The following is a 14,175-nucleotide window of genomic DNA, read 5'->3' on the forward strand; positions in this document are numbered from 1 at the left end:
TTAGCCCTTCAGGGCCAACACCTCTAAGAGACCAAGTGGGATTCTATTCCTTCTTGTACAAACACTGCTTGAGATGGGTACACACAAGGGGAAGTGATAGCACCATGGGGCCTGCAGATCCCTCCTAGTGATGTCAGAGAAGGAAAGAATTCATCTTGACGTTCAGATCTCTGGAATATTTCACGGAATACTTGAAAAAGCACTTTTTACTTGGAGCAGATTTGACTCAGTCATTGAAAGATAATTAATATGAAATCCCACTATGCACAGAATCATTCTTTCAAGCGAACCTCACATTAAGAAAAAAATAAGAAGAGTGAACAATGATCTAGAATAATCATGGTTTAGGCACCAAGACAGATGTGCCGCTTGTTTTGGTCTTTCCCTCTCTCTTTTTGTTGTTTTGTTTTCACAAAAATAGAAGCCACAAGCGAAGAAAACAGGGAAGCATCTAAATATGCATTATATAACTAGTATGTTAAATTGACACCCATCACCTCATACAAACATCTGGTGATATAGGTTGCACAAGAAATAAAACATGCTTACTTCAAATACTAGTAAATAATATCGTCGCTAATACAAGAAAGTAATGGCAATCTCTAGGCACTTAAAAGTTTACAGAGAAATCTTTAGTTCTTTTCCATGCTACCTGAAAATATATTAATCAGTCTTAAGTGGTATTAAATGTTTATTTCTAGGATTTAGAAACACTGTAGTAGAAGGAAGAGTCAGTGGCATGCAATGCTAGACTAATGACGTCATCTGTGTATCAAGAACATTTGCATACATCAATAATAGGAATGGAGGTGGGAGAAAGACATTACACCAGAAGAAAATAGCATCAAAAACAAATTAGATCAATGAGGCATTGACAGCAAGAGGGTAAAAGTAGCTTTGTGTTTTTTATAACCACTTCCCTTCTGGTTATCGTTTGGGTGAGAAAATGTATGAAAACCCTCAAAGGCAACAGGTAAATTTGCTCACTGGGCCCCAGCACCTACATTCACTGAGTGTGCTGAGTTTTAAAAATTCAGTTAAAATAGACCCGGATGGTTCATAATGTTTGCTATGGGATGGTTGCTTTCAGCGGGGTGATTATGGGAGGATCCCGTGGGTAGTCCCAGCAGCTATGGGGCCATTAGGATTCCAGTAAGGTATGCCACCTGCAGACCTGCTGCCCTTTTGTTTCTTTCATTTCTTGCCAGTGGTTTTGCTCTTCTTCTCCACTGCTGTTCTGACCCATAGAAATCCAGCCAATCATCTCCTTGCGCTTCATGCTGCGCCGGTTGTATATGGAGATCATCAGCGTGACGTCAGAAAGCTGGAACAGGGCAACTTGGAAGACGAACGTCTCCTTGTAGATGGGGTTTGGTTGGCCTCGACGGATGGATGTCTTGCAACGAGACATCTCCTGGCCCATGGAGTTGAGAAGGCAGAGCTTTCCGTAGGTGTCTGGGACAAAAGAGAGAAGAGACACTGTTTAGTTTTGTTGCTACTAGCAAAGGAATATCAAGGGGCCAAATGAAGCAAATGGGACCTTTGTCTGAGTAAGCACTGAGTAAAAGCGGAAGGTCAGATCACCTCTTTCCATCATAAAACCCATGGGAGGGGCATAAGAAGGGAGGAAAACTCCGAGGATTTCCTCATCATTCAGTCTGAGTGGGCAGGCAGGGTCTGCTTCTTGGCCTCATGTAATAAACTTCAAGTCTGGCCCTAAACCCTGCAGGTCCCACTAGGAGGCCATGACCATCTCCATGGAATCTTTGCTCCAGCTGAGGTCCCAGCACCCCCTTTCCATTTCCTGGCAACATGGCTCCATTGGAATTGCTACACCAGGGCCTCCCCTGGTTACACTTGCCTCTCATGACTCCCCATTAAAAGGAGGCAACTACTACCTACTATCCTGGACAGATCATGACCCCATAGACAGCCGTTCATAGGTTCCTGAAAGGGGGAGGCAGGTTCCACGGAGGCTGCTGACCACTCTCCTCTTTCTTGTGGGAGAGGAGACATCTGCATGCAGTAGTATGATCTGGCCTTAAGTAAGGATTTCAGGGTTTGTCCCAAGCTTGCAATAAAATCCTCTTTTTGCTTTTCCTCCCGAGTGCAGCAGAATCAAGGTCAGTTTCATTCATTGTTCAAATTCTTTAGCGTACAGACATCTGTATTAACTACATTACTGATGTGCAGGGGGCTGGACTTGACGTCCAGTCCTATGTTTCCATAATTCTATGATAATACCACCACTAACATCATGTGCTTTCTACAGTCAAAATCCCCAATCTTGTCTCATTCCACAAATCCTGCTCAGTGTAAATTTACAGCCTATTCCTGTTTGCAGGTCACTTTGCCAGGTCAACCCAGCTCTAACCTTTTTAAACATCAAAGACCAAGGTTCTGCAATTTAATATCACCTCAGAGTGCATGGAAGATAGGAAATAAATTACAACCACTGTCTCCTTCCTACAGCAAGTCTATTCTTTTCTATTTCTGTTTGATGTGCTATGTTACGCACTTATCTGCTGAGAAACACAAGGTGTGAAATTACACTTCAGGTGTGAAAACACTTCTGTAGCTCAAAAGCAGGGCTCTCCATTCCTCAAACTGTTCCACTGAAAAAAAGCTGTCAGGAAACTGACAATTGAGGAGTAAATTGTGAGTCTGCACAGCTGTACAGCTATCAGGTTATTGCAGGAAAAGTTCAGCCCTATCACCAGCTAGCTATGGCAATTTGGCTGCCAACATCACACTAGAGACAAAGTAAATCTTGCCAACAAAGATCTTCTCCATAGAGAGAAAAGGAGAGCAATTTATTGTCATGAAATAGTCTGCTGATTGTGGCTGGGAAGGAAAAAAAAACCCACTTAAATACAAGAAACGTGAATAGTCCATGTGGCACAAAGCAGACTACAGGTCCCATGTACTTTACTGAGAGCTGAACCCTACTTTGTGTGGGACCGCTTGTGATTTTGATGGCACAAATCTGAATCTTGCAGAAGCTTCAGATACATTAAAAACAAAACAGAGTTTGGGGGGGGCGGGTTGTTTTTGTTTTTTAGCTGGACTGTATATGAAAACAAACAAAACAATCAGCACAGGGTTCCTGGTGTTATACATGGGAATTTTAGTTTATTTTACCTCGCGGGTGTCAGTACTGACAAAGCATAGCTGCACTGTAGAAATGTGTCATCATGAAGCCAGGGGCTCTGGCCGCTGCTCAGGATACTATGGGGGCTTCTTGATATTAGAACTGGTTGTGGGGGAAAGTTTCAGGAAATGTTGGGGGGAAGTTCTGCCCTTACACAAACATGCCCTTGCTGCAGAAAGTTTGGTTTTAGGGCAGGGGCAGCTCCCCGGTGGAAATTCCAGATGGAAACATTAAAATGGGTTCCAGTTAGGAACTAGGTATAATGGCTCTACTCTTGTTCTACTAGTTCCTGGAACTACATTTACTTCAACTGAATCTAACAGTTGCCAAAAGGAAATGACTGAAATCTCCACTGGGATACTCAAGGTAGGTTCTGGACAACCTCAGAGTCTTGACATTTGGAGGTTCCCCCCCAACTAAGGTGCACCAATGACCAGCGGATTCTAGCATGAGAACACCCATATAATTTCACCCAGTGAAGTCAGACAGGATTTGAAGCCACCTGGCTGCAGCATGCTTCGCTCACTGAAGCACCCAGTCCCTGGGAGAAGCAGCACTAACATTCGCTCTGGGAAAGAGCTCATGCAACTAAACATAATACTGATACCTCTCTGGATGTGCTAAGTGTCTGTCTTTTCAAGAGATGGGAAACTTCACTATCAATGCTTCAGGCAACAAGAAGCAGGTTTTTTTGCTCACCTGTCAACCCCAGAGAGTGGGAGGGGAGGGACTTTAACTGTGAGTGAAATCCCTAATGTCTCAGCTCCTAGATCTAGAGTTTAGCATGTCCATTGTGTTACATTAACATATGGCAATGAGTGTATCAAATAAACATTACTATACAGTTTGTGGAGGGCATTATTCTTAGCGACAGAAACAGTAACTCAGCTGTAGCCTAATGAAAACAGCACTTCAAGCTTTCGTTTCTTTACTTATTGGGTTAGCACTCATTAGTGCTGCTTTATTTTATGATCTATCAGCACATCCCTTGTAAATCCTGTTCTACAGGTTTGTTGCAGATTTGCCGCAAACATTCACCTCCACCTGAAACTTGGGCTTAATAAGATTTTACCCTGGGAACTAGTTTATATTCTTGTACACACTTCTGGAAAAAAATCTTTTGGCTTGTTTTAAAGACATCAGAATGGCGCTGGTGCTGGAATCAATATATATCCAGCTGCAAATGCATTCCTTTAACTCAAAAATAGCTTTGCTTTGTATTTTCCAAGATGTGAGTCTGTAGTACAGATTCTGCTTTTTTATACTTCTTACACATTTAAAATAATTGAGTTAAGCGAAGTTATTGGGCACCATTGACTACTGGGCATATAATAATCATTTGAACTTTCATTGCACTTCCCATGCAAAATCTCCATGTAATTGCCAAAAGTCAATGAATTTACCGCTCAATTTTCAGCTATGCCGATCACCCATCATCAAATTCTAAAGGTTATTTGGGGGCAAATTCAGGGGTGGAGAATAAGGGATGCTGAAGGATTAATTAAAGCATTCTCTTTTTTTTTTTTTTTCCTGCCAAAGCAACTAGTTGTAACTATGTCTGTAACTCACTGGTGAGTACATGTTGCCTGATCTGCAGATGATGAGTCTGGATAGTGCCCTACCTACAGAGCTTGGCTGAACCTGTAGCAGTTCTAGCTTTTCGCTCTGGAGGTTCCCAGTTCAGTGACCGGTATGTTGGTGTGCATTCATAGACAATCATCTTTGGAGCTGTGTGGACTTTTACTGCCTACCATCTTATGCTCTTCTTATGTTCTACAAATTATCCCAGGCACTACAGAACGTTTTTTTAAAGACAGAAGGGAAGGCAAAAACTCTACTTTACTTCTCACCTGAAACTGGTGATATTTCTTGAAGGATTCCAGAAAAATCCTGACACCTAAAAGTAATATGAATTATTGTCAACTGCCATTTTAGCTCATTTACCGGACCATATGATTCTCCTGAGCGGTCATGGCATGCCTAGCCATCCAGAGAGGGCTACAAAATCTGCTAGATATCCTCTAGAAGGGACTGGAGAAGTTTTGATTGTTTCAAATGATCGTGTGGGGGCACCCAAATCCTAATTGACAGTGGTGAGCATGGGGAGCGGTGTCACTTGTTTGAGTGGTAAAATATGCCCAGAGAAAGGTTTTGTGCTAATGAATTAGGCACTCTCATAATTTAACCCAAATTTGGTACCATGCTTTTCTAGATTCACACCTCTCCCTGTTCAAATTCCGATTAGAGAGAGCTCTTAATTCACACAGGAAATAATTAACAAAGGTGTAAACACATCAGGCATCAGATAAAATTTAAGACCAGTCAAGGTTTCAAGTTCCTCCTAAAGCAAATCAGGACTGTGATATCAAGGTCACACTTGGCGATATCTCCTAGTCCTCGTCTTGGTCACCTCACCCCACTCAAATACCGTACAAGGTAGGAAGGATCTTTTAGTGGTGGGGCACTTGACCGGGACACTCGAACCTAGGTTCAGTTCTTGGCTCAGCCAAGGACTTTCTGTGTGACCTTGAGTGAGTCAATTAATCCACCCTGTAGTTCAGTTCCCGAGGTGGGGATAACAGGACTGCCTTGCCTCACCAGAGTGTTAAAAGGATAAAATCTGTTAATGATCGTTAGGCACTTTGATACCATGGTGACGAGGATCATAGAAGTTCTTAGCTAGATAGTCTGCGGTATCCTCTGCACTTTTTGCCCCCACTACTCATAACACAGATTGGTTTTTGTTCATCAGCCGTTAAATCTCGATTTGCAGAGCTTTTCCCTTTCCGATTTTGATTTGTTCATTCTCTCTCTCTCTCTCTCTCCCCCACCCTCTCTTTTCTAACATTAATGCTATTGTGTTTGTTTAATGGGGTTAATATGCTGCTGGTATGATAATGATCATGTATGGTTGTAATTATCATGTGTGATTAATTCTGCACTTGCTGAAAGGCTGTGAGGGTTATTCTTACCAGCGAGGAAGTCAGAACAATAGTGTTCGACAAGGGGCATTATATATTAACATGAACCCCACAAGAAATGACAGAGGGAAAGAATTAAGATTGTGCTTGGAAGGAGAGAAGTCAAACAGAGCAGCAGGAAATGTCTGGCAGCTCTTTGGGGCAGGAGCTGTCCTTTTGTTCTGTCTGTACAGTACCTGGCATATGGAGTGCTGGTCTACGACTGAGGGTCCTAGACACTACCCAAGGACAAATAATAACAATTAATAACAAATAAGACAAGCACATTTATCAAAGCTGCAGGTCCCAGCTGTCACTCACTGTAAAATCCCCCACGTGAGAATACCGGATTTTTGAGGAAAACACCCAAGAGACTAAAGTATAAACCCCAGAACCATCCCAGGGGCCCACTAAAATAGTGTGAACAGAACATGGAAGGAAAGGAGGATAAATTCTTCTCTTCTATAATGGACGGAAACATGAGCACAAGCTGATGAGTTTTAGGAGAACCAAATAAAGCAAGATACATATAATACATACATCGCTAGTGTTAAAATACGAAGAGGGTCATCACGGGAAAAGAGACATACTACAGGAAAAATACTTGTGTGACACTTTCTCGCGGTGCCTGGGACCGAGAGCCACCTTGTTAAACCCCTGCTTCAGCAAGAGAGAGCCGTTGCGCTGGGGGGATGAGGAACTTCAGCTCCCTGACACCACCAGCCCATTAGCCATCCAAACAAACTCCTTGGGACTCTGCCAGCCCTTTCTTTGCCTTGCCAGTAACAATAGGTAGATACACAGGGATCACTTAGGGCCGGATGCAGCAGCCCTTCCTTTGGTTTGTATTCCCAGAGTGCCCAGTGAAGTTAACGGAACTACTAACATGAGTAACGACTGCAGACTCAGGCCTACAGCCCAGCAGGTCCAGGTGAACAATTCCTGAAGTTCTAGCCTGGACCAAACTACCTTCAAATGCCACTTCTGAGTCCTTCTTAAGAGATGCTGCATCAGAAATTTAAGCAGCAAAAAAACTGCTCACATGCATCGTAATGTTGAGATTTAAAAAAAATTAACATTGATGGATCACTGTCATTTTGAAGGCTAAATAAGGGCGGCTGCAATATTTAACTGACTCAGTTCAGTGCTCAACAACATTTTGTTTTGAAGGTTTTGTGATGCACATGGTAAGTCCGGGGGGGGGGGGGGGGGGGGGGAGGGGAAACCATTCTTTCCTTGTTCAACAAACTGTCTCTTGCAGCTTTTGCAGACTCCAAGATGCTGCCCTCTAAATCACTGAGATCCAAATGTAGTGCCTGCCTCTGCAGGTGTGGGGCAGAGAGCCAGGTTGGAGTGAGGACAGAACATGGTAGAGTTGGACTAGAAGATTCACTGCGGTGTAGCTCCTCGTGCTGTTTCCCCTACACTCTGGTGAAGGCGGTGGGTGGATGTGGGTTGACTAATAGGCAGCAGAGGATACTAAAACCATTGGACTGCAGCAGTGCTTAATTTGTGCCAGTGCTGAGCTCTGGCACCTCCGGGCTTGGCAGTTCATAGCCCCAGCACCTCTGGGCTTGGCAGTTCATAGCCCTGGCACCGCTGGGCTTGCCGCATCAGTTATGAAAGTAAAAAAATTGCTTCAGCCCCGGCACTTCTTTCATTACACATGAAGCACTGAACTGCAGTAGTATCCATGGAATAGCTCTGCAGCTTCCATGCAGTCTGTGTGCACGTAGGGGGGGTGGGAAAGATTCTTTCCCTCCTGCTGCCTCCCCTGAGCATCTGCCCAACGCCATCTGGAGAGTAAATATTACACTTCTTTCGACAGCTACTAAGCTGGCAGGGGCTATGACATGGGAGGTTACTCCTGCACTCCGTGCTCTCTCTCAATGTCTTCTCACATGTATTGTGTGCATGCATAGCAGTTTGGTTTTCCACTGCCTTTTACATTAACTGTCCCAAAGCCCTTCACAAAGCCCCATTATGCTGGAAGCTCCTGTTACGCCTTTCAAAAATAGCGCTCTCAGCACTGGACCCCAGAACACGTTTAGCTGAGAGAAGCAATATTGGCCAGGATTCTACGGCTTTCTCCCTGTTCTTCAAAAACAAGATGGGATTTTTAGTTTCTACCTGGAAAAGGAGGCTTGGTTTAATATCTTATCCAAAGAACAGCACCCTAATCAGAGCAGCAGCCTGCATCTCATACTACTTCACTGGAGTGCCAGCAGTGGTGATGACTGCAGTTTCTAGCATGGGGTTTGGAGCCAAGTATTCCCTTTTTCCAACTCCTTTTACTCTCTTTTTGATAGGTTTTTCCCTCACATCACATTACCAGTAATTTTCCAGTCATGCAAGTACAGTATAGAACAGAAAATAATCATGTGACTTTGGATGGGGAAGCATATTGTGACAGATATGGAACTTCCCTGCAGTAAATTATGAATAGTGTATGCTGGCCTGGCCACGGGAATGGTGTTTATTGTATGACTATATTGATTTAATTCAATAGTGAGCTTCTGCATACAGGCAGAAAGTGGGAGAAAGGCTCAAGATAGCCACTTATCAGCAAATACTTAAGTGCTAAGGGACACTGCCAGACTTATTTGCTTCGCTGACACTGTCAGAGTCTCCAATCAGCCTACAACACTGTTTTAACCAGCAATAACCAGAACCCTGCAAACATGAGAACAAAGAACTTGGGCAGGTTTTAATACAATGTCTTCTCAGGTATGTCTTCATTGCACAGTTAACCAAGGCTCTCACCCAAGTTTTAGGCCAAACCCCACTAGCATCCACACAGAAAAACCTCTGATCCCAGATTTGGAGATGTTGTAAGCTTTGGATACCTGGCCTGGCTGGGAATGGGGTTAGAACCTGGGATGGAAGCTGTCCAGTTTGCAGTGAAGGTGCAGGCTAAACCATGAGAATGATGACAGACCTCCAGTGCCTTCCCACAATTCCCCCCGTGCACCCAGAAGGACAGACACGTTCTGCCACAATGCACTGGGAACGAACCACAAAATAGCTCAGCTTATTGCAGCACAAAGAACCATGGGATATGGCCCTGGAAGTGCTAGCCACAAACACACACATATACACACACAGGTGAGTGTAGCACCAATGAGGATGCAGTAACTTGGGGATAGCCTTGTAGTGTGGCTACTCGCACCCGGGCGAGGCTAATCTGGATGCCAGTCACCCAAGTAAACTCTGCAATACCTTCAGCGGGATAGAGGGCTACAGAGGAACTAGACAGACACAGGGGCCCGCTGGGTGTGTGTGTGGGGAAGCTAGGCTTGCTGAGGTCACCTTTGTGGGAGGATAGGACTCAAGGCAAGATAGACAAATGTGCAGACTCTTTGTTGTTTTAAAATCCTTTTTCTCTTACTCTTTGTTCCCATTGATAAATAAATCATGGTTTTAAGAAGGCTGTTTTGTTTCCTATAATACCACTGGTCACTGGCTCTTGAAGGGAAGAACCACAGGTGCCCGAAACCAGCTGGAACTGCAGAAAGAGAATGTTTCATATACAGGTTAGTATAGCCTAGGTCCTGGTCTAAGAGTTGAAGAACTGCATGATTCTAGCCTGAAGCAGGAAAGAGCATGAGGGCCAAGACCTGAGTTGGGGGCACTCAGAGATCAGAAAGGGGCAGCTAGACCTGTGACCACAACATATTTGAAGATTTTCATTGAAATTCTAAGAAAATCTTATTTCTTGAGGGTCTGGCTAGCTACGGGTATTAAGTAATTGGATACAGGGCTTGATTCTGCAAGGTTCTGAGCACTCTGGCCACAATCTAGCAAAGCAATTAAGTACTTCACTGCTTTTAGCACACATGCTTGCATTTAAGGGTGTGCTAAAATACTTTGGTGGATCAGAGCCAAAGGTGCACAGCACCCTGCAGGTTCAAGCCCAAAGTGTCTTCATTTATAAATCCCCAGCTCAAATCAAACCCAGGTTCACAGTGACCAAATGTCGTTGCCATCAGGTAGATGTCTGGTGGCTTATGTGAAATGGTCCACATCCAGTTCTCAATGGACAAGTAACCACATCACCAAAAATGTCTCCTCAATTTACGCTAGTTCTCAGATGAGATGACAGGCCAAAGACTGAAGGGCCATGAAGTTTGAACTCACCCCTAGAGGCGGTACCTTCTAGCCTTGAATGAGGCACGTTGGCAGCAAAGCTCACTACCACTGCTTGTGCTACACCAGCACAGTGAATAAAGCGCAGACTTTGGTCAGCATCGCTGTTAATGTGTCACACTTCACAAGCCCTAGACACAATTAAAGCATTAAATATGTATTCTTGGCTCCAATTTTATTTTTTATATTAGAGAGGATGGCTGGTCCAAAGACATACGTTCAAGGCCCTGCTTTCCCACAGGCTTCCTGTGTGACCTTGGCCTGATCACTTAGTGTCTCCATGCCTCAGTTCCCCTCTATAAAATGAGGATAATACCACTTCTTTGCCTCACTGGGATAAATACATTAAATCCTGTGAGGCGCTCTGATACTATGGTAATGGCAGCCTGATCAGTATCACAGATAGATATTTTATTCAAAATGCACAGGCAAATTTACCAGCACATGCATTTGGAATAATATTTTTTATTCCACTATTAAATGTAAAATTCAAATGTGCAGAGATTCAATTAGGAAATAATTTAATTGGATAGCTTGATGTGGCAAAAACTGTATCAAGAAAATAAAACCAGGTTGTGGCTCAGTGGCTCTATCAAATAGGTGTGCCATCACGAGAGACTTCACTTACCAGGCGGCCTGTTAATAGCAAGGTTGCGGAAATGACTGCCTTTCATCATCTCTACTGACAACCGTCCGGTAGTAGCATTGTACGACAGCCCCACCAGCAGCTCTGGTACGCCTCCGTGCGACAGGGACTGTGTTGAAGAAGCGCTATCGCTATGAGAGATTGCCGACAGACTGATCTGAGAGTCTCCGCTCTGCAGGGAAAGAACAAAGAGAATCCCAGTGGAATGCTCAACACTGCTCCCCCTTTAATGTATACCTTGGGGTCTAATTGGGTAGAATTGTGATGTTCTTCTTGGAGTTGCCAATCACTAAGAATCATCTGCATGAATAACAATGGGGTAGAAGATAGAACTGCAGGAACAAGTCTCCAGCATCACTTTTCAGAAACACATCTTTCAATATTCTCTCTCTAGAGGCCAGAAGCCCTGTCTAATATGTTATTACTAGTGCAAATCAAAGCTTTTGAGATAAACATATGCTCCAGTACATCAAAAGTAGGAGTAAATTTCCCTGAAAATGACTTTCTGATGGAATGTGTCTAGCACAATTTTCTATCTTTTATGTCACTTGCTGTATATTTTCTTGCTTTCTTCCGAGTTACCATCATGTTCAGTTCTCTCCTCTCCTCGCAAATGCATTGTTTATTATTCATTTTGTGTGCACAATCTCATATGGAGTTTCTTTTATATGGTGAAAAGTCTTACGCCTTGTCTACACAGGGAAATTGTCCAGCATAGCTATTGCAAAATAAGCTTTTTTGCAACAGCTATTCTGGAATAGCTCCCAATATGGACACTATTCTGGAAAAAAAAAGTGACTTTTTTCTGGAATAATTATTCTGCTCAATTCCCTCCTTTTCCCTGCCTCTTTGCAGACAAGACCTTAGAGGAAAGGGTGGCCTGTTTTAATACTTGTTAGTATTTTTCTTTTTACCAAAGGATTGAATATTAGTACAAGACATGCCTGCTTTAAAAAGAAAAAACAGAACAAAACAGTATGTTTGAAAATTTAATAGCTATAGTTTCAAAATCAACCTGATGGCACAGCAATTATCCTGCTACTCTGATATCACAGATGATCTCATCTGGGATTGGAAATTGGGATTTTCCAAGGAGATTAAAGGAGCAAAGTGACCAAATCGTACAGAAGCAAGGCATCAAACTTCCTCAGACTTCTTGGAAAACCCCCAGCTAGAATGCTCTTGTGGTGATGTTCACTGTTTATACATAGGACTCTGAAAACTGGGCAGTTCTCTGAAATGTACAAGAGCCTGGTTAAAATATTCAGGCCAAATAAAGTGTCCAACTGGTAGAAAACATGCATGCATAGATGCAAATGGGTAATTTGCAAAATGGAAGGTTGGCTGTTTGGGCAATGGACCTTTTTGTGCGTTCTACTGCATATTTGATGAGCAGTTACCAGTCTGTGCCCATGAACACATCTTTTGTGGATGGAACTTGTGTGCCTAATTTTGAAAACTTGGCTCTCTAACCTCAGAACACAATAGATTACATGGAAACATCTGGTCCCTGAATGCATAAAAGGTGGAAATTCAGTCTTATGAAAGAACATAAGAACGGCCATATCCGGTCAGACCAAAGGTCCATCTAGCCCAGCATCCTGTCTTCCAACAGTGGCCAATACCAGGTGCCCCACAGGGAATAAACAAACAACCATCAAGTGATACATCTCCTGTTGCCCATTCCCAGCTTCTGGCAAACAACCACTTTAAAAAACATGCACCCTGCTCCCTTTCAATCCTACTGAAATGTCTAAAAGGGAGCATTAGTGAATGCGTCGGGTAATATGGACGTTGAGCACTGAGCTTTCTCTAACTAGTGCTGACATTCATCGCTTGAGACCAGGATGAAAACTGAGATCTGAATAGTGGTACTAGGAAATGGGCCAGCAGCATGTTTAAGAATCCTTAATGAAGAAGTTGGTGCATTAGCCAAGTAAGCTGTACCCTTCCACCTCCGCCAATGATACAGTGAATTGTTTAATAGACTTACGCTCATATCGCTCCTTGGCTCCAAAACCAGTGTCACCTTCACTTCCCTCTCCTGGTTTAGACTCCTCAGATAAAACAGCTGCTCCCCCATCATCTGTTCCCGGATCATTTTGCGCACTGCATAGAGACGGAACCTGAGTGCATAGCTATTCAGCTTCTCTGGCTCCAGCTTATTAAAGGTCATTTTGTCTTTGAACACTGGGATGGGTCCTTTCTGAATGCTCGTCTTTCCCCTCTGTTTCTTGCTGGGCATCAGGACTGTGTGAACTTGCCAGGTGTTCACACCACTGCGGTCTTTGTCTGGGATATCCTTAGCTTCCAGGATAGTTACCAGCAGCTTTTGGCTTGAGGCCTTATAATCAAAGATGACGTCTAGGTCACCGCATTTAGAAATGGGTTCATGGGCACTGTGATGAGCTGAAAGACTATTCCCTCCATCATGTTCCTGCCATGGAGAGAATAAATAAAGGTGTTTATATAAAAAAGCATTTTCTTACACAGACCCTATTAAATCAAACACCTCAAAGATCATTCGAGATAGGATAACCAGCAAACTTGACAGCGACCAAATACAAGGCACGTTGGCATCTACCGATTAAAAGTGCTATATAAGAACTAGGTATTATTATTAATTATTATTATTATTGCCTCATCAACTCAATCCCTAGATGGATTGTGGATCTCTCAAATAGTGAAGAAATATCCTGAGCAAAGCACCATTTGCAAAAAGAACAAAGACATCACCCATCCTTATGTGCATCTTCCAAATAGGGTACCGCCGACTGGGTACATCTACATTGCATCTGATACTAAGCCTCCCAGCTCCAGTTGATGGGCTTGTTTACTAGCCCCCCACTTCAAGGATTGAGAGCCAAGCCCCAGCCCAAGCTGCACCGTCTACATAGTTGTTATTCTGTCGACCCAGGCTGGGAGGGCTCCCTCCCAGATGCAGCGTAGACATACCCCAAACGTGAACACAGTACCCACCTTGAGAATGTTATATGGTCATGTGAACATACAGGAGTTGGGCCACACTTTGTAGTGTTTTTATTCTGCTCACCTCATATTTGGAGAGCAGGCAGTCATTTAGCAAAACAAACCATCTAAATGCCCCTTTTATTCTCTTGATGGGCCAACGCTGGTTAACTGCTGGATTCTGCACTGCATCTCATTCACAACTGAGTGGTGGGCTGTTGTTCTGAATTTGCTTGCAGCAAGAGCAGTAGAAATGGTGATACAGAAAAACAGTCAGATAAGATTGGGGGAGTGGTAAATAACAC

At 43.5% G+C, this 14,175-nt stretch overlaps 1 protein-coding gene across 6 annotated transcripts in view; it reads right to left on the bottom strand.

Annotated features, from left to right (window-relative positions):
* Nucleotides 1-678: 678 nt before the first annotated feature.
* SYT16 (synaptotagmin 16) overlaps nucleotides 679-14,175 on the bottom strand; it is a 145,249-nt gene continuing 131,752 nt past the window's right edge. For all 6 annotated transcript variants that reach the window (XM_038407553.2, XM_038407551.2, XM_038407549.2 and 3 more), the window contains 3 exons: nucleotides 12,897-13,340; nucleotides 10,886-11,075; nucleotides 679-1,455 (listed from right to left, as the gene is read on the bottom strand). In XM_038407553.2, coding sequence (XP_038263481.1) covers nucleotides 1,142-1,455; nucleotides 10,886-11,075; nucleotides 12,897-13,340 — 948 coding nt within the window. In that variant the 3' untranslated portion in view covers nucleotides 679-1,141. The remainder of the gene's footprint in view (nucleotides 1,456-10,885; nucleotides 11,076-12,896; nucleotides 13,341-14,175) is intronic.

This window comes from Dermochelys coriacea, chromosome 6 (genome assembly GCF_009764565.3).
Source record: "Dermochelys coriacea isolate rDerCor1 chromosome 6, rDerCor1.pri.v4, whole genome shotgun sequence".
Taxonomy (NCBI): Eukaryota; Metazoa; Chordata; order Testudines; family Dermochelyidae; genus Dermochelys; species Dermochelys coriacea.